The sequence below is a fragment of the Apus apus genome, chromosome 21, assembly GCF_020740795.1.
Source record: "Apus apus isolate bApuApu2 chromosome 21, bApuApu2.pri.cur, whole genome shotgun sequence".
Lineage (NCBI taxonomy): Eukaryota > Metazoa > Chordata > Aves > Apodiformes > Apodidae > Apus > Apus apus.
In genome coordinates this window covers 5,458,757-5,486,349 of record NC_067302.1, presented here as the reverse complement: position 1 = coordinate 5,486,349, position 27,593 = coordinate 5,458,757, and the positions used below count along the sequence as shown (strand labels likewise).

Below are 27,593 nucleotides of genomic sequence, written 5' to 3'. Positions count from 1 at the left end.
ACAACTGTGGGGCAGGGAGAGACAGAAAAGTGCAAGTGCTGTTTACAGAAGAGCTGCCCAGAATCACCTCCCAGCCCAGCTACCACCACCACTGTGAGCACCAGAATTAATTTAAAGTCATTTCCAAGCAAAGGCAAACAGTTTAATTCTGCTGCCCTTTGGCAACCCTGCTGATTTCTTACTGAGGTCCTGAAATAAATGGAAGGCTTGGATTCAGCTTAGCAGAACACAAACAGGAAAGCAGGATGATAAATTACCTTTGCAGGCACGAAGGATTCACCTGGGACAGTGCTATTACCTAGTAACCAGGAAGCAACTGCTGGTTATCAGCATCACATCTAGCTTTTCTGAGGGCAGCGTTCACCTAGGGTGGGAGTGTGGGGGAGATACCAGCTCCCTCAGTACTCCAGGGGCAAAGCAGCTCCAGCAGCCTCACCCATGGGGTAAAGGCATCTCAGCAGCAGCAGTAGCAGCATCCTGAGACTTGGCAGCTCTCCTCAGCCCTCCTGGGGTGTTTAAATTTACTGTCATCATTAAGGACAAAGACACAAATGTCAAACCCAAGGCATTCCATAATGGATTTAACACAGGCTGGAGAGGAGTTAACTAAAATGCAGAGCATTTGTCTTGCTTTAAGTAATTATCCTTGCAGGAAGAATCCCGCTACCAAAAGCAAGTCTGCTGTAATTTCTCTCACCTTCCTCCTGACCCCTTCTCCTACTTAAAATTTCTGGCTCGCTTTACAGAAAGGAAAGCAAGACTGGCTCATTAACAAAGGTACAAAGAACAACTACAGCAGGTTGGGATGGAGTCCACACAGTCATCAAAACAAGGCTTTGTAGTTAGCACTGGATTCCCGCTGTCTCAATTACGTTTGTGGAGCCTACCCCGTGCTGCACACAGCTCTGCTGTGGGGAGACTGTTCTTTGTGCCTCATTGGCTGTGTGCAGTGGTACTGAGAGAGCAGTTTCCTTGACAACATTTTTTTTTTTTTTTAAATGGAATCTTTTTTTCCTCTTTTTCCCCTTGCCCCATACTCCAGGGCCGCAAGATCAGGCCTGACGTGGAGTCCCAATTGCAAAGATACCACAAATATTAATTAGGGTTACACAAAAAGGAGCACCCCAGAAGCCTGTCCATGTTGCAAGGTCCCTGTCCCACACAGCTTGCAGTGTGACCAGTGGTGGAGGAGCCAAAGCAGCAGTTGGGCAGACAGCAATTAGCATTAAGTCATGCATTATGCAGATCTTCCTCCAGATATATTTTTTCCTATTAGCCTGACAACAATTTGTTACTCTTCATCTTGTTTTCAGTGTCTAGGGAGGAAATCTATGGCTTACACCCACCCCACCAGCACCTCCTCCAGCACAGGTCACCCAGCAGGTGCTCTGCAGTACAACAAGCTCCAGCTGACTCCTCCAACGCAGCAGCCAGCCTCAGGGAGTCCATCCAATCTGTATTTTATCTCCCCTGTGCCTGAGCTGATGGCAAGAGATCCACTGACTCACTCACTGCCCTCAGGCAACAGAAACAAAAAAGCATGCCTCTCATTATTAGGACTAGTCAAAGATCTTCCCAGCAAAACAGATGCTCCCCTCCCTGCCAAATGCTGAAATGATGGGATGGAAGAGTTCTGCAGGAACATATCGATCCCATCATCGTTCCCAAAAAAGCAGGAGGCTCTGCCTGCACTCCCAGCACTTCAAGCTCACAGGCAGCAGGGCTGAGCAGCAGCGAGGATTAGATGTCAACAAGCTGCTGCTATTTTAACACTTCCACCCAACCCCACTCAGCACCAGCCCGATGGGTTCTGCTGCCCTTTTCTCTAGGAAAAATTCTTGTTTCAGTCCTAAAGCCATTTACATTCCAGGCGAGAATGTCCACTTCCCTTTTATCGTTGGAAAATGAAACTTGAAATTGAAATGGCAAGAAATCACAAAGTAGCACAAGAGCCATCCTGCATGCTGAATTATCTGCAGCAAAAGGTACCCCAAAGCACTAAGTCCAGTCAATTGGAATAACCAGCTCGGCAAGATCGTGCCACCCAGCCAGCTAACGATCCCACAGCCCTCTGGGTAACAAGGACAATAAAAAACAGAAACAAAACAGTAGCCCAGGGAGGTCACACACTCCACACGCATGGCCTTGCCAAAGACAACCCAAGGGCTGAGTATTTTTTCAGCCAGGGGTTCATGCTGTGCTCTCCCTTCTCTGCAAAAGGCTGCAGATGTTGGTAGCCCCAGCCCCCCCTGCTCTGCTGGGAGCAGAGGGCCTTTCACAACATCCTATCCTCCAACTGACTGCATGTGCATCCCCTCAGGGTGCTTGTCAGTGAAAGAATTTTTTCAGTAAAGGACTCCACTTGTCAGCATCCAGCCCTGCTTCCTGGCTTCAGGCACCAGCGGATGTCCCACATCCTGGGAGCAGATTCCCACCCTCTGCTGACTTTGTGCAGCCCTAGAGGAGTCACTGTTACTACTCAGTGCTTTTGGTTTCCCTTGCTGGGCAGAGAAGAAGTAATTTCTTACCTGGTTCTTTTCCTTGCCTTGAGCTCTTCTAATCCATCCACAGCTTTGGATCAGGGATTCTCCTCTGGCATTGGCTCCCGATGTGTCCTTCATTTGTCTCCATCTACAGAGCTAAGCCCTGTAAGAAAGGGCAGAGGTAACCACCTCAAATTCTAGCTATCCTGCCAGTACTACTGCAGCCACTACCAAAATAAAGCAGCTCCTCTAGCAGCCTCTAAATCTCTCCCACAGTTTGTTCCAGAGGCTCCTGCCCAGTCCCACCACTGCCCCCCAAAGTGCTCAGGTGCTCAATTACCTGGTACCAACCCCAGCCCTGAAATGAGGTTCTGCTCAGTGGTCCCAAGAGAAGTGGAGCTTCTGTCCTGGGTGCCAAGTAGGGAACTCTCTGCAGCTGCATCAACAACTTTGTCAGCCAGCCAGTAACTTTGGGAGACAGCCTAGTTTCCTTTTTGATGTTGTCCCACCAGTCAGTGGTAGCAGAATCTAGACTAAATATATGGCATGAAAAACAATTAAGACTTCACTTACATCACTTCATTGAGGACGGTGATTTAAGTTCTGATGAAACAAGCAGCCAGAGAAACGGAAGGTCCCAAGATTTAGCTCCATGCTTCGGTTTTTGCAAATTGAGAATACAAATATTTAACATAGGACTATCAAGATAACAATGTCTACACAGCTCTTGGACAGCCTAAAATGAAAGGTGTTCCAGATACACTTGTGAAAACTATTACCTGTTATCTCCCTTTAGGGCTTAATCAGACATAGATCCAGTTCTGGAAAGGATTATCTGGTAAAGGGACTACCTCCACATGCCTTAACCCAAGTATCCTTCTGTCTTTGTTAGGGAATGTCACAACAAGGCTCTGGCCATCTCAGCAGGCCCATGGACATCGCTACCTAGAGCAGCAACATTACACAAATCCAGGCAGGCAGCAGGAGTGACAGCAAACTTAACATTTTACTTCAGAACTGCTCACTGACAAAAACCCCAAGAAACACCTACTTCAAATGCTCTCTGGAGGTGATGTGTGTTAAAGTTAAATGATGTATAATGTTTTAGTTAAAAGAACATCCACTGTTACAGAAGTGCCAGCCATGATTCCTGCAGCTTCTTTCCCCATGCAGAGTCACTCTCCTCTGCTTATCATTTGTAATTACTCCAAAAGTAGCATCTTAAGTGATATAAATACGCATGTGATTGTTATCTCCAGTTAAAGTATCAGTATCTGAAGCCACCTAGATGTCAGTGACAAATAAATTAACAAGAGAAACAAGCAACTCGAGTCATACAAGAATATCTCAGCTCCAATTAAGTGCATATTTTTTATGCTGAGCAGCCTTTGATTAGCAAGACATTTCACTTCTGTGCGTGCTGACGAAAAAGGCAGAAACATGGAAAAACAAACAAAGTGAGAGTTTGGTGCTAAAAAACCCCCAGAAACTAAACAAAGAGGAGATGGAACTTCACACGTACTGCTGCCAGTCTCACAGTCAAAGTGGTTTATTATCTCATTCCCAACAGGGACTAAAAAATTGTTCTATTACACTAGTGGGAAAAATCTGATAAATATTAGAAACACGACACCGATTTGCAAGGACCAATTTCCTTGATGGCAGCAAAACAAAGCTGATGGGATTGTTATCTGGGAAGCCCAGAAAATAGCACCTTGGTGTGATTTAAATGAATTATACAGACCAATGTAGTGGCATTCCACTACCAAGGAAGGGGAATTGACTGGGATCCAGGTCTCCAGAAACTCACTCATTGTTACCCCCAAACAATCACCCCATTCAAGCCCTGCCAGGTCCACAGTGTCTGGTCTTCTCCAGGACACAACAGAAAGTTTTGCAACAGATCTTTGACAACTCTTGGGAAAGTTCAGAGTTATTCTTTCTTTGGGGGGGTGTTTTGTTTGTTTAAAGGTAAGTTTACACATTTTTAAACAGGTAATTTAAAGGAAGAGAACTGTTGCTGTCTGCAGCACCTCTTCTCAAAGGCAGAAGAGCCTTTCCCACTACCAAATCCAAGCCATGCAGCACCCAACAGTGGTCAGGAAGACAAGGGGCATGGGCAAACTTGTCCAAAGGCCTTTACAAACCAGATTAAACAAGAGCATTTAACATTAACGAGCTGCAATAAATTCATCAAGAGCCAGAAGGAAGACATTTTACTGCAAGAACTTTATTGCACTGTGTTCAAGTGCTGAACCAAGTACTGTGCCTATGGGACATTGGTCACAATTACACTCCCCTATTTGTGTCTACACTGTCTGAGGCTGCACTTTTCACTGGATTTCCTCAATTAAGGCTGCAGAGTCATAGTATATGATAATCAGTACATTATAAATCAGAGTAAAATTAGGGGCAAGAATGCAAAGTTATACAGATAGCATGTAAAACTGTTTTTATTGTTCCTCAGAAGGGCTTGGGGTTTGGTTTTTAATGCAGCTCAACACCTTCCCCTCCAATCTAACTTCCATCATTTGTCAAAATCAGCTTTAACTACCAGTATTTCATTTTACTAAAAACATCAGTTTTCATTTGCAGAGTTAGAACATCAGGCTTTTAGTCTGTGAGGGGAAGGCAGTGGCCAGAATTTGGTAATTTCAGCATCATCTGCCTTCCACATGGCCTCAAACATGACCAGACACGTCACTTCCCTCATGTAGGCATTGGCATCACACTTTCCCAGCTCCTTTACCCATTAAAGAAATCAGAAATGTTACACAGCTTGAAGGGAGGAAGGACCTCAGTACAACAACACAGCTTGAGCCAGGGTACAGACCGAGTTTGGTGGAGTGTGGGTTTTCTAGCCCTGGCCCTCAGGCCTCTTGGCATACCTGTGAAGTGAGGGGCTTGACAAGTACCATTATTCTTTGCATAAATTGATAAATCTCTTCCAGTAATCCAATTCTAAAAGTCCATTCCCCTGTGTTCTCAAAACCTTTGTGCAGTTATGCTGCAGAGTAAAAGCAGGAAGAAATCCCTGTGAAGGCAGCTCACCTGGCCAGCAGCTGAGGTAGGGGCGTAGGACGGGCACCACTCTGCACCTGTGACAGGCACAGGCCAGCAAAGGCCTCTGGTGCTCCACAGCAAAGGATCACAGGAGAGTTTGACCCTAAACCTCTATTCAAAGTCTCCAGTGGCTGAATATTACAGACATAATGTCAAGTGGAAAGCATATGAGGTCACTACTGGCACAGGGCACTAAGTTAACGTGTTTGGTAGAAGTAGCCTGGCTGAAACTGCTTATTAGAGGCTGGAAAATTACTTGTCTTGATTAATTCACTGACACCCCCAATAACCCTGTGAACAGCATGTGGTGCCAGTCCACACTCCAAAAAACAGAGTATTTAGGGTCTGCCAAGGGTGAACCCACAACAGGTATGTTGGTGTCTAACTGGAGATTCTCCCTCCAAAAGAGCCTAATAAAAAAAACGACAAGGCAATCAGTGGTTAAACTGAACTGTACATGAGGGCTAGTCTGGGAAAGCACCCCCAGCAGGCATTTATCCATGGACTGCACTCCTGTGTGCATCCCACCTTTCCCTCATGTACGACACAATGAGACCCTTCCCCCAAATCCTGATTTACTGTGTTCAGCAAGACAGAGAATCTGAACCGCAGCAAAGTGCCTCTTCTGCTTCCTTATGACTGATAAATTCATTTTAAATCCTTGTCTGAACTGCCCCTTGCTCACCTAGGACACTCCTGTCTTCTGCTGGGACAGATCTTCTATCTAGCAACAGAAAGACAATTAACACCTCAGCCAAATTCTTTGGAAAAATAAGACTGACACACACACCTAAAATCCCACACGTGCACACACACACAGAGTTAAAAGCACCATCTCCCACCAGTCAGAAAAGGCTTTTAGCAGGTTCATCAACAATATTAGGCAGTGAGTCTTCTGGTAAAGCCCACCAGGAAGTTTTTTCACACCTGCAGAGCCTGAAAACCACATAGACAAACGGCACAGACACCACCCAACCTCCAGAACATGCCCTGGTTGGGCTTAAGGCTGTCAGACTGCTCCCATACAGCAACAAAGGCTCCTCCTCACAACTCTGCCAGGCCCCAGCAAGGCTAACAAAAAACAAACAAAAAAAAGGCAACTCCATTTAAAAGATTCCCATAGGAAGGAATGGATCAGGCCCTAACTGTGGGGTACTTTCCTCAAATCAAGAAAATAGTTTCTGCACAAGCCAGTGCTCTGCTGGTTTTCCTTAAGACATAAAATTTATTTCTTTTCTTAAAAAGTTAAAAATACAGAAGGTTCAGAAACTTATTTTCTCCTTGCAGATGTTCAAACTGCAGCTCAAGGAGAAAATCCTTCACTGAAATGTTTCTCTTAATTTTTTTATTATTTTTTTTTTTTTCAATTTTTTTTTTTCAATCACCACCATTAGGACTGAGGTTGAGGAGCACTGACTCCACCACTAATTTGATGACGTAGTTTGATTCCAGATTCACATTTCCAGGTGCCAAGAGTCCAGAAAACAGCCATGCTACCTTCTGCCTTCGACTGAGATTTATTGTTTTGTTTTGTTTTTATTGAACACAGCAGTGACCGTTGGCATCTCTGAAGCGTAATCGCATCTTAGGTCGGTATTTCTCAAGGTAAAGCAGCTGTTTGGAATTGAAAGCTCCCCTCCTTTTCCTAAAACAAAGAGAAGGAAGGCTAATATCAATGGAAAAAGTACTGCTTCCATCACCATGTACATCCTCAGGTAGATAAAAAGCTTTGAAACAAGAACTGATCTATCTAGAAAACAGCATTTTCATAGAATCCCAGACTGGTTTGGGTTGGAAAGAACATTAAAGATCATCTAGTCCCAGCCCCCTGCACGGGCAGGGACACCTCCCACTAGACCAGGGAGCTCCAAGCCCCATCCAACCTGCCCTTCAACACTGCCAGGGATGGGGCAGCCACAGCTTCCCTGGGCAACTTGTTCCAGTGTCTCATCACCCTCACAGTAAAGAATTTTGGCTTGGTTCTGTACCCCTGCACAGTCTGAGGGAGGACAAGACAGGCTAGCACATGGCAGTTCATCACCTTCTTGCCAGTAATAAAATAAAAATCCAGTTAGCAAATTTCAGCATATTTTCCTGGACTGGGAGTTTTTCCTTCCATCATCACTGAACAACATCAAGGTCACCCTTTCCCTGCAGATTCGTGTGCTGTGTATTATATTAGTTAAGTAGGACCATAACATTGGGATACAAATTTCTAAGAGGTTCTCAGAAAAGAGCTTCTTGGAATAAAAGGTAACATGCCCAGGAAGAGAGAAAAGGAACTTAAGAAAGGGAAAATCCAGAAAAATCTGTTGACTGCAATACAGTTTGTTAAGAAAACTGAAGACCCGGGGAGTCCATAAAAGGACAAATTGCTTTTTTGGCAAAGCTCATTCAACATAATCTCACCTGCTGGGCTTCATTTCAAGATCTGATGTTATCGCTAAACCAACAGAGCTCTGCACTTTCATCCTTCACCAGTTTTGTGATATTCCAGGCAGGCTGACATTTCCTGGGTGGCTAATGGACCCCCAACACCTGCAGGAGAGCTGGTGCTCACCTACTTGCTGTAGAAATTCTGAGAGCCCAACTTCACTACAATATTTAATTTTTATTTTTTTTTAATTACAATTTCTGTAGCCCCAGCCTAGACAGTTTTTCCTCTCAAGCTCAAAGTCTTTGAGTTTTAGGTCAGTGGATTCATAAGCCCAAATTTAGAGAAAAAAAACACAGAAAAAGGAGAGCTCACTTTTTAATCCTCATCTTTAAACAGAGGAAATGGTTGGACTTGATGATCCTAAAGGTCTTTTCCAACCCAAGTGATTCTATGAAAGGGCACAAGCCTCAGCATTCATGTTGAAGTCATGCCCATTATTGCCAGGATGTAGCTACCAGAAAAACAAACCAGCAATCCAACAAGCTTTGCTGGAGACACGTGCTGTTCACATACAATATAAGAGGAGGGATTTCTTGAGGATGGGGAATGTAACTTACTGCCTTATAAACTGAACTGCATCTTCGTACTTCATTCCACATTCAATGAGAGCAAGTGCAACCAGGACAGGAGCCCTAAAGGAGAAATCAATATTTAAGGAAGAGCTGGAGAAACAATATATTGAAGCCCTCAAAATACATCAAACTAAACAAACAGCTTGAAGTATTTCCTCTTTAAACATTACCTACAGAAAGACATTTGCTTGCTAAGTACCTAATGTAAAATTTCTTTCAGTAAACAGCTCTGCTTCCAACACACACACATGATCAATAGTTCTTGAGTGTTTGGGCCATGAAAGAATAATTCTAGATTTTTATGCTCTCTCATTTCACTATAACCTAATTTTCTACTTAGCCAAAACAAGCAACACCTCTTGTGTGCAGTCTGATTGTTATGGCACACAGCACATACTGACAGTAGAGAAGTAAAGGGTTAAGCAGGTGCCAGCAACTGGTCAAGGTGCACTCATGGCTAAACAAAATATATAGCTCAGGAAAACCAGCTCTCACTGTCACTGCACCTGCATAAACACAATTACTCTTTTTCCAAAGGAAACAATTTGCAACTCCAAAAGTCACCTTAACAAAAAAAATCCTGTCTGTTCTGACTATAAACGAAGTGCAATTCCCTACTACAGGCAGACAGTTTTCCAGATTAAAGTAAAATCTGTAAAGCTTTTGCTTTTCCCTCTGCCAGAAGCAGTCTGAAAACAGCAAAAAGGTCATTCTGTAAGAACAGATACACAACACAAGCTCTGTGTGATACACAGAAGGTGGGAAGCTTCTGGTACCCTTTGGCCTGATATTATGCAAGAAACAGGAGACTTGAACATCACTTGAGTTACACGTGGGCACCTTCCTAAAGATGTTCCTTAGATAAAAATAGAGTAGAAATGGATAAACAAATGTCAATTGCCTTGGGGTTTTTGGCTCTTGTGTCTTTAAATATTGGCCCTTTCTCCCTCTCTCTCCATTTTCCTCATCTCTTCTTCTCTAGAGAAGGAAATTTAAGAGCTTGACACACTCCAACTCTGTACTGAACTTCTTTAATCCACCCTCCTTGCCCACTCATGCATCTCCTTCAATATTCACTGCCCCTTGGTTATTGTAAGGATCCTAACACTTAAGCTCCATTTCCTCCCAGCCCATAGCATAAATATAACATTCAGAAATTACAGCTGGGACTTTGAATGTAGCATTTAGCTTTCCCAAATCAGTCTGTCTTTATTTCATCTTGAAAGGAGGTTATATTTTGAGTGGTGAGGAGAGAAACACCAGCCTGCATCCGAGCAAGAAATACAAGCCTAACCCTTCTCACCACTGAAGTGAAACCACTTTAGAGTAAGAAAGTAATTGAACCAGTTTTCCTAAATGCTTTTTTTATTACCATGTGCTTAATAGTACACCAGTTAAAAAACAGGAGGAAATTAAAAAACACCATCTCTACAGCCTTATAAATCGTGCCATACATGTATGCTGCATTTGTCAAGCAGAACCAGAGATTTTACTTCTTTTCAAATTAACAGCATCTCTGTTTGTGACTGACAGGAGTGTTTTGAACAACCTCTCCCAAGTTTTTTCTCTCAGCCTGGATCAGGGTTACAAAATCAGTGATTTTTAAGCTGTAGTTTCTCTTACTTCAATGACACTAACGATGCTGCTGCTTTCAAGCGTTACTTGGGAGAAAGCACAGAAATTGGCATTTACTGAACACCTTCCGTGATTCAAACAAATAAACTGTCAGTACAAAAACAAGCCAGCAGAGCACTGACCTTCCCAACCCTGCAACACAGTGAACAGCGACACAGCATCCAGGCTCTTCACGAAATTTGGTTTTCAACAGGTTGAACCAGTCGTCAACGATCTGACTGGGGGGTGGAGCTCCATCATCAAACGGCCAGTCCTTTGGAGGGGAAAAAGGGCATTAACTACATGGATTTCAATCCATAACCAACAGCCAGGTAACCATCACTGGGAGAAGGAACACAGAAGTGCACAGTATACCAGCAGCCCTGTGGGCATTTTTCTGGCTGCACTGAAGCCTGCAAGTCAATATCATAATGCAACACTAAATGTTTAACAACCATTTAATTGCACTTTTCAATAAAATTCCAATAAAACTCTACACTAACTCCTTGGTAGTATAGGATTTTTAGAAAAATAGCTGCCCTTGAAATCACATGTTATTAAAAATATGTAAAAATCAATAGACATTTCAAATAAACATTTGAAAGATGAGAACTCTGCAGACTTTTGCCTGTGGTTGTGTCAACCTTTTAAAATACTATTTGTACTGCAGACTCTGTACAAAGAAGGTGCTTTATTCTGATTCAAGTGGATCAGCAGGGGAGAAGGTACTTTGTAACAACTCAAACAGATCAACTTTCAGCTGCCATGAATCCAATCAGTAAGAGTTAAAATTACCTGGCTAATTTCAAGTAAGAAAAACCAAAACACATTCACAGGCAAAAAAAGGAGACTGCTTAGACAAAGACAAAGCAGCAGCTACAGTTAACATTTCTGCCTTAATATTAAAGGGGTAGCCAACATTTAAACTACTTGGGTCACATTTAATATCAACATCATGGCTGTCACTGGAAATCACATGTGAGCAGCTTCCCATTTTCTTGAGGTCAGACCTCTCCCCTGGAACTTGTGCTAAGAGCAGCACTCCGTGCCCTGTGCCTGAAAACCAAGCACAACATCACATGCTCCATCATCTCCTCAGACACAGGGAGTGTTGGAGGAAGAGCACTCCTACATGCAAGGGAAAAAACAATACTTGGGAGTTATTTGACAATTTTCATTAAACAAATGCAATGTATTTTACATGAGACTCATAGCCAGCGTTTTTATTATTCAAGAACCTCTCCAAACTGCTTTGAAATGAGGTCTCCTCCTCCTGCATTGGTTAGAAAAATGTCTTTAATGTATTATCTTGAGGTTAACAAGAAGTAATAGTCTCTGCAGCCTGAAAGAAGCATGCAGAAACTCTGAACACTAGAACCAAATGCCAGACTTTTAATTTTGAAAAGCACTTATTGCCACCCTCAAACTTCTTGAATAGCAAGCACAGTTCAGCACAGGCCTCAGCCCAGGAGCACCTTATAAATGTGTTAGCACTTCAAAAAGCTGCAAGGTGGAAATATGCATCTCTGAACTATAAAACCAAAAAGTTTGCAAGTTACTGAAATAACATGCAATTAACTCAGAAGAATACACTAAGTCTGAAGAGTGCAGAGAACTTTTTTATAGCAAACGGGAAATTAAAGGTATCTGGGACAACACAGCAAAATAAAAAACTTTAAGAACAAGATCCTAATGTTAAACTTGTTCTTTCTAATAAAAGGCTTTTACGAGATTTTCCACCCAATCACACGCTGCCAGTGATATTATTTTAGGCTTAGTGTCATCCACTGTCCCAGGAAGAGACATATGGGCTGCCAAGAGAAGAGGCATTACCCATTGCAAGAGGCTTTCCTTCCAAACTGCCTGGCAAAGCACAGGATTGACATGTCAGTTCTGTGTCCTAGTTCTGGATTAAATTAAATCCTTCAGACCAAACTCAGGAGGTTGCTACACTGCTTCAGCTTCCATGTGAACCACCATGTCCACACAACTCTTGTGCTGGACTGAATTAATGACAACCATCAGCTCCCCACAGATCATCACCTTCCCAGGAATGGTACACCACAGGCTTTAAATTAGCACTGATAAAAACACTGCTGCAGGGGACACTGCCCAGAACGAGGAGCAAGAATAATTCTGGGACTAGAGGAATAATTGCAGCAAAGTTTTGCAGTTGTGTTTTTTTTTTCCTGATTGGGATTTCTGCCAAAATCACCTCCCAATTCCTGTTGGACAGGCTAGAAAAATTGCTAAGCTCCACAACCAAAGCATTCATTAATAACCAGGGTGAGATTGCACAAACTGAAAATACAGCTCTTTTGTGCCACCCTGCAGCAGCTGGGAAGGATTCTAGGCAAGAAAGGGTTATTCTTATTTGCCCTTTGTCTGGAGCAGCTTTGCTCAGCAGAACAGCTCGGGTTTGTCAGTCAGCAACCATGGCAGGATTGACAATGCAGAACTGAGATGACCAAGAAGCAGTAACAGGACTTTAAAGTGACAGAAGTGCCTTTTTTCAAAACCCCTGTGTTACCTGAAATGAAAGCAGTGAAACACTCCCAGAAGTGCCTGCACCTCCACAGGACCAGCACAGAACCTTCCCACCTTCAGCACCAGAGCCCGTGGAGATGCAGTAAATATCAGCTGGCAACAGTCACATCCCTAACTTGGGGGCTCCCTCCTGCCTGCATGCAGGTGACAGCCACTCTGGAGGGCTCAGAGCACACAGAAAGTTTGACCCAGCAATGAACAGTAAGAGAAGCAGAACAAGGACACGTGTCTTGGATCCTGCAGATGAACAAAACCATGGCAGCCTGCTTGGTTGCCAGCCAGTGCTAAAACACTTCCAGAAAAAAAACCACTAAAAGCTTCCAGTTTTTGTGATGGAGCATTTCTGTTACAAGACCTTACACATTAACATAACTGTAAGAACTGCAGAAGCCCACAGAAACTCGATCCATCCCCACCTGCTGTCTCCTGGATTTAATCTCTGTTGATAAACATGTGCATGCGATAGTACTACTTCAAACATGGAACATCTCATTCTCTACTTTCACACTATGCCATCTGCCAAAGCAGCTCTCTAGCTGCCACATTCTACCCATCCTGCCAGTACATGCTCCTGTATCATGTCATGAGAACAGGCTTTGCTCAAATGCTCTCATTTCCAGGGGCTTCAACTACGCGTTTGACCTCATCGGTTTTAAAATAGACACTAATCTCTCTCAGGCTGTGTTTTTAATCTTACTGTTATTTTTGCCAGCAAATATTAGCTTTAAATAGTGACGTGTTATTTTCTCAGCCAGATGGCAATTCAATACCATTTCTAAACAGCAACAGGACCTTGCTTTGAAAAAGCAGGCAGGAAGGAAAAGCTACACAGGAGGCAGTCCTGTCGGTGATGAGTTAAACTTACCTCGAGCAGCAAAGCTCTGCTGCAATACAGTAAATTATTAAGACAACCTCCTGACTGGGATCATCAGGATCAGCGATCCCTGTCACCTCCTGCTTTCTGTTAGCCTTAACAGATGCCTGGGGGATTTATGCTCCCTTCTGTTCTGCCTTCTGCAGCAGTGGAACTGGTCTGTGCTGTATGTGGAGAGGCTCGTGTGCAGAGGAAACCTGTGCAGGACTCTGCCATGTGCTGCTCTTCAACTGCACCCTGCTCAGCAGGGCTGGCGGAAACAGCATTTCCAGTTTTTAGAAAAGCTTCCTCAAAAAACCTGCTTTCAGTTCAAACCTAGGCAACAGCAAGTTTTTAAAGTTTCTTGAGAATCAAAATCCCCAAGCTATTTCAGAACTGCAGACTCCAAAGCCCTCGCTGGGGGCCCCCGGGGGCTGGAGAAGGAGGATTTTGTTCACAGCTGCAGGAGCCAAGGTCAGGGGGCCTCACAGGGCAGAGCTGGACACCTGCAAAACTGTCCTAAGTCTTCTAGAAAGAACTCAGATATCTGCTTTAGCACAGGAACACAGAAATAGCCTAAGCCTCAGCTTAAATCAGGGCTCTGAGGGCTTCCACACCAGGAGTTTAATCCTCCCATCTCTGGCAACCTCAGGAGCATCACAGCAGTGTGACCAAAACCACTGTGATGTCCAAGTCCTAGACAGCTCTAGAGTGAAGAAAAACACTATTCCCTAGGAGCACTGGTAGCCCTCTAATGACTGATTTTTCCCACAATGCCGAGGCACACATGGCTGCCTGGAACTGGAGTAAATGCTTCCTAGGGCTGGGAGCCAAGAAACCTGACCGACCTGTACGTGGGGTTTTTACAGATATGCCAGGATACAAGTTTTTCTCCTAATGGAAAACTGCAGAAGTTTTCCTTCAGCTGAGCCACAAAAATCAAGAGGTAAGAGAAGACCCAGTACCTGCAACAAGAAGGTAAGATGCAATTTCTAGCCTCACAACAGAGTATTACTCACTCCAATAAAATAAACTGATCATATCTGACACACTACAATAATTCACAAGTATTGCCTGGAAAAACACTGCCTGCAAGCTTAGTATGAGCACACACCTCTTAAAAAAACCTCCCCTAAAACATCAAGCAATACCAGATGATACAGTCGTTGCATAATGTTAACTATGAGCAGCAGTTAAGGAATTCCACCTGCTGAACTGGGAAGCCACCAGCAGCCAGGGACCATTTTGAGGGGAGTGATGAGGCTGTCAATCAATACCCTGCTACAGCCAGCCCATGGAAGCCTGTATCAAGGTGTCAGCTATAGTCTCAGAAGGTACCTTCTGGTACCTTTTGAAAGACTGAGGGACAGTTTTATGTGAGAGTGAGTTTCATCTGCATCCTGAGAAGGTCAAGAGTAAAGCCAAGGAGTGCTATGTCTAGAGAAAAAGGATCAAACCGAGTTGTACGAACCACAAGGCTGAGCACTGGATTAGGACTGACCTATTCACTAAAAGGCAGCCAAAACATCTCCACAAATCCAGAAATCCAGGGACAGACATTTCTAGGTATGGAATCAGCAAGTACCTTTTCACAGAAGTACAGCAAGTTTCCCCAAACCAGCTTTAGCTGATGCAGGCGCCCACGTTGCTTTTGGCCAGTCTGAAAGAGTCGCACACTCTTGCCCAAAGCATGAAGGCCATCCCCACCATTTCTAGACCAGGGTGTTTGTTTTTTTTTTTCATTTTTAGACAGTTTTAAAGGCAACTCACTAGAACTTGGATTCCTTCTTTTTCGATCGGAGCTTTATCATACGTGGCTTCACAGACTCGCACCAAGGTTGTCACCCCATACTTCGTCAGCTCCTTGAAGGCAAAGGAAGACACATGAGCACACTGACAAGAGTCCATTAAAGAGCTTTCTCATCAGCTACAAAACCAAACATTTTTACAGTCAGCTGTACAGCTGCTGCACAGCTCCAAGGTGGCACACCAGGAAGGGCCAACTCAGGAAGGAGGTTTATGGCCCACATTAGGACAAGGGTGACAAGAGACAGGACTATGAAACACACGTGAAGTCTTCTTCTCTGGGGGAGTGTCAAGGTGGAAGGAAAAAAAAAAAGGCATATATAAGAGCAAAATTAAAATAGCTGCCTATAGTCACCCTGCAGCTTCTTCTTCTCTTTAAATAGAAGCCTGGAACTGTTTGCTTCAGCCAGTGTTGACATTTTGAGGCAGAGAGGAACAGAACACACACACCACCATACTCCAGCTTCCTTGTAATGCACTATAAGTAGCACATTGTGTTAGATAAATAATGAGAAGATCAAACAAAAGCTGTTCCAGTTCACTGTGAAAGTTCATACAGCAAGAAGAATTTCCTCTCCTGTTTGGACTGAATCACTGTCACTTCTAACAATCAGTAATAATATCTGTCCCAGAGTTCAGATTCCTGAAAAAGGAAGACAATCCACATAAATGGGGGAAAAAAATATATGAAGACCAAAAGAATGTGGCTTCCAGACTAAATTAACCACAAATATCTGAGCAGATTTAAGGTGAATAGCACACTGCTAGATGATGGAAGTCTGTTAACAGCCACAGTCAGACATCAGTGTCAGATGACAGAATCTCACTGGAATGAGAGGGACCTGCACACACAAGATAAAAGTCCTCTAGATAGAAGATACAAGGGCACAAAGATAGGGCTGGTTTGGGGCAAACCAGAATGCAGAAATACACTGAGCTACCACCTCTCTTCTGAGAAAGCAACAGATGGTATCACCAAACTGAGTATTACATTTTGTGGTATCGAATCATAGAATGGTTTGGGTTGGAAGGGACCTTAAAGATCATCCAGTCCCACCCCCTACATGGGCAGGGACACCTCCCACTAGACCAGCGTGCTCCAAGCCCCATCCAATCTGTCCTTGAACACTTTCAGGGATGGGGCAGCCACAGCTTCCCTGGGCAACCTGTTCCAGTGTCTCATCACCCTCACACTGTGGAATTTCTTCCTCACGTCTCACCTAAATCTCCCCTTCTCAAGTTTTAATCCATCACCCCTTGTCCTCTCACTACAAGCCCTTGTAAAAAGTCCCTCCCCAGCTTTCCTGTAGGCCCTTCAGATCTTATTGTGTCAAGAATGGTGTGATCCACTGCCCACCATAACTGACTCTTCCCACAGTTCAATGCCCACAGATGTCATTATTCATGTATAAAACCTGGCACTTGAAATCTCTGACAAGTCTGGGATTGGCAGGGCAATTTGAGAGCACACCCTGTCAGTTTAACAGCAGTTTAAGTATTGCACTTAATCCTAGTCTAAGGGAGAAGAAAGGTCAGAAGCCAGTTAAAATTCAATTTACTTCTTTAAAATCCAAAAGATGAGCAATAGATTGATGTACCAGAAGCACTGCATTATTTAAAGAAAAATAACATTTAGAATCACAGAACACGCAGGCCTTAAGAAACCAGACATAAATGATGGCAAGGGGGTATGTTTGTAGCCTTAAAATGGAAGCTCATTCAGCCTCTTGCAAGTAAAGAAATGCAGAACTGGAAAAAGTTAATTGGTGGATTCTCTTCTTGTACCATCAGAGAACACAAAAAATCTATTAAAGATAAAACCACCTTAAAGTTTTAAAGGATGTGTAACATACAGCCAGAGCACTGAGCAACAGGTGTGAAGAATGACTGTTCAGTACTTCTACAGAAACTATGAGCACGAGGGAAGAAGGATGATACTTCATTTGACTGTCCTACCTCGATGAACTTGCCGAGGGTGGCGTTGGTTGGGTTGTGAGTGATCAGGAAACGCATGTTCTCGTAAGTAATTTCCACGGGGGCTGGACGGTTCATAATGGCAAACAAAACGTGTCAGGGGCCAAAAAAAAAAAAAAAATCAAAAAAAAATCAATAACCTTGGAAACGTTTCACAGCAGAAAACATTAAAAAGACCACTAAAATGCCTGGGATTGATCAGAGCTTGCTTTGACGTGTTTGTTCCTTAAAGAATTTGCTTCTAGAAAAGCAGGTTTGCTTCAGAATCCGCTTGAATTCAACTTCGGCCTCAACGACTGCAGGTGGTATCCTTCAGACTCCCAAAATTCTGACTGCATGCAAGACTAGGCAGCCTGTTCTACATTTAGGCACTGGTGAGGCAAAAAAAAGTAAGGGCAGATTTTCTCTCCACTTAGTTTTCTTGATGCTTAATTTTGCTAGAGTCAGTAAAAGGAATATGCTTCCAATGTGCAGAAGATATCCCATATATTTGAGTGTGTCCGCTGTGTCTGGAGTCTTCAAGGCAAAGGAACTATGGCACGTGGAACCCCCTGCACTCTGCTCACTTGTCAGCCAGGATGCTGTGCTGGGCCTGGCAGAAGTCTGCCCTCACGCTCAGAATCGCCATAAATGTGCGGCGTATATTGCACCAGAACACCTAGAGAGGGGAAAAAAGGGGAGAGGAATTGTTACTGTTACTTCCAGAAACGCCAGATAGTGATCCTCCTAGAGAAACTCAAATTAGACTAGATAAGGCAATGTTTTAAAAAACAAACAAAAAAAACCCAATCACTGAATGTCTTGGGTTGGAAGGGACTGCTAAAGGTCATCTAGTCCAGCCCCCCTACAATAAGCAGGGACATCTCACACTAGACCAGGCTGCCCAGAGCCCCATCCAACCTGACCTTGAATGTCTCCAGGGATGGGGCCTCCACCACCTCTCCAGGCAATCTGTTCCAGTGATCCACTACCCTCATGTTAAAGAACTTTTTCCTCATATCCAACCTAAATCTACCCTTTTCTAGCTTAAAACCATCACCCCTTGTCCCATCATTACATGCCCTTGTGAACAGCTGTTCCTCAGCCTTCTTATAGGGCCCTTTCAGGTATTGGAAGGTCGCTACAACGTCCCCCTAGAGTCTTTCCTTCTTCAGGCTAAACAACCCCAACTCCCTCAGTCTGTCTTCATAAGACAACTAGATAGTTGTAATCCCAAATATTCTTTCAGCACCGAGCACACAGGACTTCTGGTAACTGCTGTTCCTGGCAGCCAGGCTCCAGAACCAAGAACAAGGAAATCTTTTCTGCTCTCTGCAGCCCCTCCCTCCCCACCAGCCAGGTGCCCTAGAAGAGGAGAAAATAGCACAAAGCCAAGAACACGCTTGAAAATATCTGTTGGTACAGTCATACCTGCTTGGCTTAAGCCCAAATATGTAAAAATACTGTTGGTATGGCTTTATTTTCTGAACAAAATAAGCAGCACAAGCAGAAATAAGAGTGTAACTGCCCTGTAGCTGAGCTCTTTCTAGCAAGCAAATGTCACCAACGTTGTATCACCCAACTCCCAACAGCATTAGGGAGATATCCTCCAGGAATCAGGCATTTCAAAAGCAACCAAATGGTCATTTAGCAGTAATAACTTTTAGTTATTCTCAGTCTTATCTGTGTTTACAGACCAGGGCATTAAGGCAGCAGCAGCCTCCAGTCCTAACACGCAGGATTCAAAATACAGATGTTTTAGCAACAACAATAAAAAAATGGAGAATGTAACTCAGCCATGAATTTCAGAGAGGAGGAAATGGAGATAACTTAAACTAGCTCAGCCTGTTTAAGGCTGAAATACTATACAAGCAATGTGGCTTTTCACTGCATTTAAAAAACATGAAGCCAAAGAATTCGTACTGACACTTTTTTTTTTTTTAAGGAAAAAGTTTTAAATCAGTTGTATAAACCCCAAACTAGCAGCCAGAAGTCACAAACCTGCAGCTCGAGCTGAAAGGTCAATGTGGCACACTCAAGTGAACACAATTAGGGAAAAACACACATGCATGGAAGTTCCCACCCCAAACTTCTGGTGGACGCAGCATTTTAATGAGATCCTCACTTTAAAATAGTCAAATTAAGTGCTGCACAATTACCTTTTTCATTGACATGAAGTCAAAAATCACCCAAAGAACAGCAATTATTTCCTTAAAGAACAGCTTTCAATGCCAAAAAAACACATTAATTAGGTTACCAGAGGCGAGAACAAAGATGTTTTCACTAACCTCCCCCGACCCTAACGCGACTCTTACCCTGAGTGACTGAAATACAAATTTCACAAATGAATCCTGGAATATTTTATGAGTTCAATGACTACAGGATTAAGTCTCATCCCAGATGGAAGAGTCCCATCTAAACACATCCTAGTCCTTCCAACTGTCAATTCTTGCACATTTGTCACATAACTCTCTCATAAACACTAGGGAATCTCAAAGCAGAGGATTTGTTACCATGGATCAGTTTGCTGGAGCCACCACGTACCAGGCACAGAACGACTCCAGTTCCAGCAACCACCTGTGTCCAAAGCCTGCCAAACTTCATGCAAGAAACTCTTTTTCCCAGCAAAATACTGGCCTGTTTTTCCCCATATTTGAACATACACCCCAGTCACCTGACACATCCTGGAGAACAACCTGCAGATTTACATTACAGGAACAGTTTCAAAACTAACTTTTTGAGACCTGACAAGGTCATTTAAATAAAAAGAGTGGTCAACAGGTCTTGGCAGAGGAGATGAAAACTTGGACCCAGAATACCAGAGGCTTACAGCATTACAAAGTACACTGTTGTGAGGGCAAGAGCTATTGTGTCATATTGAAACAAAACCTTTAAAAATTTTTCTTTTCAGCACCAATACTTTGGTTGGAAGAGCCTCCTCTGCAATTTGCACTGTGAGTTCTACCAGATCAGGTCATTGCAGTCACACTTCTCCTCCCTCAAGCAAATCAAAGTGGGAATTTCAACCCAATTATATTAAAATTACTTCGTAAAAACTATTTATCAAGTCATTAAGAAAGGACACATGGAGATGACATATTGAAATAAATTAAGGATGGCAGGGGGAGTCACCAGCTCAAGTCCTGCTCTCAGATCTGCAGCTGCTCATGGTCTGACCTTGGCCAAGCCACTTTCAGTAGCTCAACTCATCTGCAGAACAGGAATGACACCATCTTACCTTCCCCAGAGGAGTATTACTGAAGCATTTAATTAGCTAATAGCTAAGGAGTGATTAAAAACAAAGTACTGTATTTAAGTCTGAAAAATTATTTCCAGAAGGATAAGAAGTTTATGTAGCACAGAACCTTATTTTTAAAAGTTTGGTTACTGACACACAGATCCCTTCCTCCCATGACTTTCAACTGCTAACTGCTCAGCTCAAGTTTAAAAGGAAAAAAAAAACAGATTTCTAATTAAGAAAATGAAAACCAGGAAAACCCCCTATTGTCTACAGCTCCTGATCTCCCCAGGTAAATACTTTTAAATTTCTTCCTCCCTCTGCTATCACATTTGCACTTCAAAATCCCCAGGGAACTGAGCACTATCAAACTGACAACAAATAGTAACCAGGTCTATGAACAACATACACCAAGAAATATATTTTCAGCCAATTAACCTTCAACTTTTTATACTTAGAAAGTGAGATAGCACATGGAGAGAAACCAAAAGGTTACAGCACGTTGTATGTGATTGTCCTGAGAAAGGGAGCAGAAGTATCCAACACGTCAACACTAGGAATGAAGTGCAAGAGCTTCATCAGGAACCAGAGGAGGAGACAAAGCAGAGACAGTGGCAGGAACAAGCCAAGCAACAGCCACTCGTGCACCTGAAAAGAGCTAGATATGCTTGGTAGTCAGTTCCTGATGTTGTTTAACTTAATTATCAGGGAATAAGCATCAATCAAGATGCCTATCTACACAACCAGGCTTGTGAGCTGTGACAGTGTCTGCATCTACAGACGTGACTAATTTAAGTTATAAGGCAGAGCACTGAGCTACCTGCCTCACTCACCAGCCACACACACCAACGGAGCCTGATAAAGCCTAATGAGGCTCATCTCAGAAGAATGTCTTCCAAAATATTATGAACATACAAGAATATGCTTAACATGTGAGCAAGGGGCAGTGCTATTAACTAGCACAAATCAATCAGGGCGATTAATTAATTAAGAAAGAACAGTTAATTCCTGGCTTGACCGAAGCTTCGTTTGAGATTGGCTTAAGTAAAAATCCAACACACCTACAACATTCCTCTCCAGTGGCTGCACCTCCACTCTAACTGCATTGACTCCTAAATTAGAAGCTTCAATAGGGTAAATCCCCTGTGCTTGTGCACTGGACTGTACGAGTGCAGGGAGCCAAGTCTAATGAAAAACAAGTAATAACTTTGTCAAGAATTCCTAGTTCCACCAGCCCCTCCAACACACACCCCCAGAAGTGCTGCCTTAGCTACCTACCCTGAGCCAGTGAAACTGTTTGCGACAGCTGCAGCTTCCAGAGACTGCAAAACATGGATACCTTTGGAAAGGTCACTTGAATCACCTTTCAAAATAAACCAGCACACAGGATGCACAGCAAAGCCTGCTAATTTGTCAGTCAGTATTAAAAGAATACTTTGGTATTTTTGAAGATCAGTCTTTTCAAACCATCTCAACTAATTTTGTGTCCGTAAGTGAGAATCCACACTGGATGTTAACGGAGTCAGCTCATGAGTTGCCGAGTTCTTTCTCTCCTCTAAAGCCTCATGCTGTTTGCCCTCACACACACGAGCTCAGCACCACAGCACACTGATGCTGCACAAGCTGATCCCATAAAAACTGCCATCCCGACAGAGCTGCAGACCAGCCAGACTTTTCCTGACACTGTGGATGACACATTTCACCTCCCCTTCCTGAACTGCCCCACAAAGTGACCCACATTCTCTCCACACACTACCAAAATGTCCTGTTCCATCTGGAGCACAGGGTGCTTTCCAAGTGAAAAATTTCACCACGACCTCTCCAAAATTAGCCTTCAAAGGGCAGCAACACACACAAGCCAGAACCAAAGCAACCACCTTTTCTCAAATACACTCTCCTAGTATACAGAGAAAAGAAACTCTGGAACTAACATTCTTGGAAAAAAATTCTTGAGCGCTCTCTGAAGGAAACTTGCTCAGAATGACACGTGCCTAGAGAGGGGTGAGGTCAAAAATTTTACTGTTCCACCCTATCCACCCCCGCCTGGGAGCTCCCTCCCTCCCTGCTCACAAGTTCTGTGGGTGACTCATTCGTTTCCTTTTGCACTAACCCAGTCGCTCCATCCCAGGCCATAAAACCCACGGCAGCAGATGGAGATTAAAAAGAAAATCCAGGTTAAGGAAGTCTCATCTTAAAAGTGACACGTCAGGGAAGAGTAAGAATTGTCAGAGGTATCGTGCAAGACTACACAAGGAATCCTGCAGCTAAACTCAAAATGGAGTATTAGGCAGAAAAAGTGCAGCTGCCACCCCCAAAATTGGGTGAGGTCAAATCACTGTCACCAACACTTGCATGGATGAGCAGAGATCATCCTGGTAAGCCCAGCAGTGGGAAGTGCTCAGACACTGCAACAGCTCTCTCAGGAAGAACTGACAGGCATGTGTGCTCTGTGCTTCAGATCTTCCCTTTTCTGTGAAACTGAACCTGCTTTGTAGTTAAAAAAGCTGCTCTGACACAAGGCTTTCTGAACACCTTCCCCACCCACCAGTTCATCTTTTAAATCTCTTCAGAGGACATATTTGAATGTTATTTACATACCATGCCCCAAAAGTTTAAAGTTACTAAAAGTTTTTGAAGTCAAAACCAAAAGGTCCTGCTAAGAAAGTTTAAGCTATCACCCTAAGCCACATTTAAGCTACATTTAAGTAAAACCAAAAGTCACTCCAGACATCAGCCATGAGTCTGACACTCGCTCCCAAAAATCAGAATGCTGAGTTGTCTGAGCTGTATCAGCTGTGGGGTTTTGAAAATAGAGTCCTGCTAGATCATCAGCTTCTCCACTGTGTGGGGAATCAGTGTGAGATTAAATATTCTCACACTTTAAGATGAAGTGTAACAAAAAAAACCAACAACCAACAAAAAACCAAACCAAACAAACTATTAACAAGTCAAGCAGGACTTAAAAGCCATTTGAAATCACAAAGCAACAGGAATATTACTCTGTGAAGTTACAGAGCTGCATTACTTGCATCTTAGTCATCTCACTTCTTTGAATTTGCCATCTACCTCTGCTGGAAAAATGACTTAGTGGAGAGCTGGCTTCTTCTCCATGCTCCTGTGGCAGCTGAATTCAGCCTGACAACTGAAACTGAAGCTCACTGATAAATTTCACTGCATGTCCACAAAGTCTCAATTGTTAAAACCCACAGTCCATTCTTTCAAGCAGAGCTAGACTTACAGGGTAAGAGACCAAAAATAATTTAACTTTTTAGCACAGAAGAGAGAGAAACAAGAGGTAACAAAAAGATACACGTAACAGTGACCTGAATAGAGACAGCAACCCAGCGTCTCAAGTATAGGAACAGAAATAAGAACCAAGAGATTTAAGTCTCCTCTACCCTCCACAACTAGCAAAACAAGCCATGAGATGATACAGCAGGCACCAGGAAGGTGTTTTATGCTCTCTCATGAAATGCATCAGCCAGACACTGGCCCAAACAGGTGCCAGCAACTCACTTGTGTCAAAAAGAATAACTCCTAGCACAAATTCTTGAGATATTTGGTCTATTTCTCTATGTTTAGGCTCAGCTGTTTTAAATCTCCAAGTCTTTACCAGGTAAAGAAGCTGTTAAGCAAATCCAACAACAACAGACACCAGAGCTCCCCCCTGCCAGCTCAGTAATGGCACATCACCGACAACATGCTTCCCTTGTAAATATATGATCACAACACACAACTTACACCATTTACAAAAGTTATCTGCTTGCACCACAATGCCTCGAGAGCTACATTTTCAGCTATGGATCATCCTCCTTAAAGCAAGGACAGAAATGTGCCTTTCCATGAGCTGTTCACCCACCCAGCATTCCACTGCGGGGCAAAGTCCAGGGCAGGAGCAAGGAAACCAGCTGTGATCACAGTTCAGCTCCACTGGGTGAGAGGAAGAACTTGTGAGCACTGCTGTGTGGAAGAGAACGATGGGTATTTGCAGGTAATTAAACCTGAAGTCAACCTCCTATGTCTGAGAGACGTATGGAGAAACATCACAGCTAGACCCTGCGTAACACAACCAACATTCCTGGCTGTGCATCCATACGTACACAGATCCGTGCTCCTACCTTAACTCCAATCTTCCCTTTCCAACTGTTGAGTTAATTAAATCTAAGTATTTCTACATGTTGAGTCATAAGGAGATAGTTTTCTGGCTGCTGCTAGTGGTGGGTTTTATCTTTTTTCTTCTTGAAATACTAACTGCAGTTCTGAGTCAGAACTTGACTGGCTCATTTGGGGAGTTTTGAAGCGAGTTTCCATTTATACAGTAGTTTTAAAAGCCAACTTTCTGCCTCACTCCTCCTCACACTGAAACCAACAAGCACACAGCTGCCCCGAGAGAAAAAGCAGATCATGACTAATCACACCAAGGAGCCACGAGGAGCAGTCACTGAAGCCGAGGCCACTTCTCCGATCATCCCGGTGCCCGGGCACCTCCCAGCCCGCAGCCTCACCCGCGCCCAAATCCCAGACCTCCAGCTCCCAATTATGAGGGTTTCTCACCCACCAAAGCACGCCGCGAGCAGCAAACCACAGCCCTTCCCAGTAAGTGCACCACTCCCTGTCTCGGGCCTTCCTGCAGGTCACTCCTAGCACCCTCAGACACACCAGGACTTTCTTTAGTCACTGCCCTGGTTAGACTTCATCAACTCCCTTCAACTTCCAGCCCAGGCAGCTCGGAATCCCAGAGGGCAGCCCTCTATCTACACAAACCAGCCTCGGCATTCACAACCCTGCCCCCACTCAAACCCCAGGAAAACCACCACATCCTGGACACCCTTCCTTTCCAGTTCCACGTGCCCCCTGCCAGCCCGAGAAAAATCCCCTCCAACATTGCTCCCAGCCTTCCCCCTCTCCACTTTCCAGCCCAGATCCCAGAAAAACTCTTTATCCTTTCCAGACCCTCTCCAGGTGTAACACAAGGAAGAAGGAGGCCCCCTTCCACCAGATCAGCCTTCCCACCCTTTCTCAAATTCTCTCCCCACCCGTCCATGCACACAGGGGTAACTAACACTCCCCTCCCCTCAAACAAACCCCTCCAAACGCATACCCCAAACGAGGTACAAGCAAGACACCCCCCACCACACACACACACACACCCGTTCTCCTTATCTTCCCACTGTTGCAAACCTACAGGCAACTAAGTCCCCTCCTGCACATCTCCTTCAAGCCCAGGTCCAAGGCAGACTCCCTCCCTTAAGCCACCTTTTTGGGGTCCACTCACACCAGCCCCACAGCTGAGGGGGAACCCACACAAACCAGCCCTGCAGGCAGGAGGGACACGCCACAAAGCAGCCCGACGCTGCTACCCTAAAACCGGCCTTAACGGCCGCCAGGGTCCCTCACACCAGTCCAACGTCACAAGAAGGGAGGACCCTCCAAAACCTGCCACAAAGTAGCACAAGGAGCCCACAGGCTAGTGAGCTGCCCCTAGGAAGTGTTCCTCAGGACAAGGGAGCCCCCAAAACCCAGAGGATTCCCCAAAACAAGGCCCACAGGTCAGGGAATTGCCTCCGGGCCAGGAAGGACCTCCCCAAACCAGCTCCTGAGACCGAAGAGAGCTTCTTAGTCCAGCAATGACTCCCCCAAAACCAGACCCGCAGACCAGCCGGGACTCCTAGAGCACAAAAGACCCCCTCAAACCAGCCGCAGGCACCCAAGGAGTCTCCCCAGGCCAGGGAGCCCCTCCCCGGGCCAGCCACACAGGCCGTGGGATCCCCACAAAACCTCCCGCGGAGCCAGCGGGGGCCCTCACAAGAGCCACTGTGCCCCCCAAAGCCCGGACCCACCCCGGGGCGGCAGCTCCGGCCTCCCGCCGTCCGTCCTCGCCCGAAGCCCCCCCAGCTCTTCCCCTCCGCCGCCCCTCACCCTGGGCATTGAGCGCGTCAGCGTTCTTCCGAGCGGGCCCGGCGCCTCCCACACACCGGGCCGGGGGACGGGAAGGAACGAGAAGGGGGCGGGAGAGGGCGCGGAAGCGGCAGGCCGGGCCCGGTGTCGGCGGGGCCCGTTTCGGGGCTGGGGCTGCAGCTCAACCCGTCCGGCCGCGCCGACAGAGCCGCGAGCCCGCGCGCCGCCACACGGCTCCTGGCGCACAGGCCGCTCCCCCCCCCCCCCGCGCCCCGTGGTGCGGCCCGCCCGCCGCGCTTGGCACGGCCCGGCTCACCCCCGCGGCCCGCCTTGGTACGGCCCGCCTCCCACGCAGCCCGCCCCGCCCCGGGCGCGCCCACCCGCCGCCGCGGGGGTGCTGCGGCACAAGCGGCGCTCGGGCGGCCTGGCTCGCCGCTAGCGGGGCCGTACGACCGGCCAGCCCGGTCCGCCTGCCCCGCGCCGCGGGGAGCGGCTCCCTCCATCCCGCTGCCGGTGGAACAGACCTTCCCCGCCCCGGCCAGAGAAGTGGCCGCTTGGTACAGGCCGCTTCCCCCAGCTGGGGCGTTGGTATGGCCGGCGATGCGGGGGCGGCTGGCCCGGCACGGAGCGGCACGCGCCGCCCCGCTGCCCCCCGTCACGCTTGGTACATCCCGACACCCCCGCACCTGGACCGGCCCTCCGCACGTGCACGCGGGCCGTTCCACGCCAGCACACCCCCCCCCCAGCAGCAGTGGTACAGCCCGCACACCCCCCCAACACCATCATCCCCCCCCGGCTCCGCTCAGTGGTTCGGCCCGCCCGGCGGTTCCCACGGGTGCCCCGGGGACCGGGGAGAGGGATGGGGACATGGGACAGGGATGGGGACATGGGACATAAGACATAAGACATGGGACAGGGACATAGGATGGGAACCAGGAATATGGGACAGGGACATGGGACATGAGACAGGGACATGGAACATGGAACATGGGACATGGACATGGGACAGGGACATGGGACTGGGATGGGGACTCTGGACATGGCACAGGGGACATGAGACATGGGACAGGGACATGGGACTGGGATGGGGACATTGGACATGGCACAGGGGACATGGGACATGGGACGG

General features: G+C 45.6%; 1 protein-coding gene across 1 annotated transcript; it reads right to left on the bottom strand.

Annotated features, from left to right (window-relative positions):
• Positions 1-6,743: 6,743 nt before the first annotated feature.
• On the bottom strand, positions 6,744-26,739 carry PTP4A2 (protein tyrosine phosphatase 4A2). Its single transcript, XM_051638026.1, has 6 exons — positions 26,486-26,739; positions 17,332-18,007; positions 15,340-15,432; positions 10,313-10,443; positions 8,541-8,615; positions 6,744-7,191 (listed from the first exon to the last, which is right to left on the bottom strand). The coding sequence occupies exons 2-6, from the start codon at positions 17,425-17,427 to the stop codon at positions 7,083-7,085; spliced, it is 504 nt and encodes a 167-aa protein (XP_051493986.1). The 5' UTR covers positions 17,428-18,007; positions 26,486-26,739; the 3' UTR covers positions 6,744-7,082.
• Between the last annotated feature and the right edge of the window lie 854 nt (positions 26,740-27,593).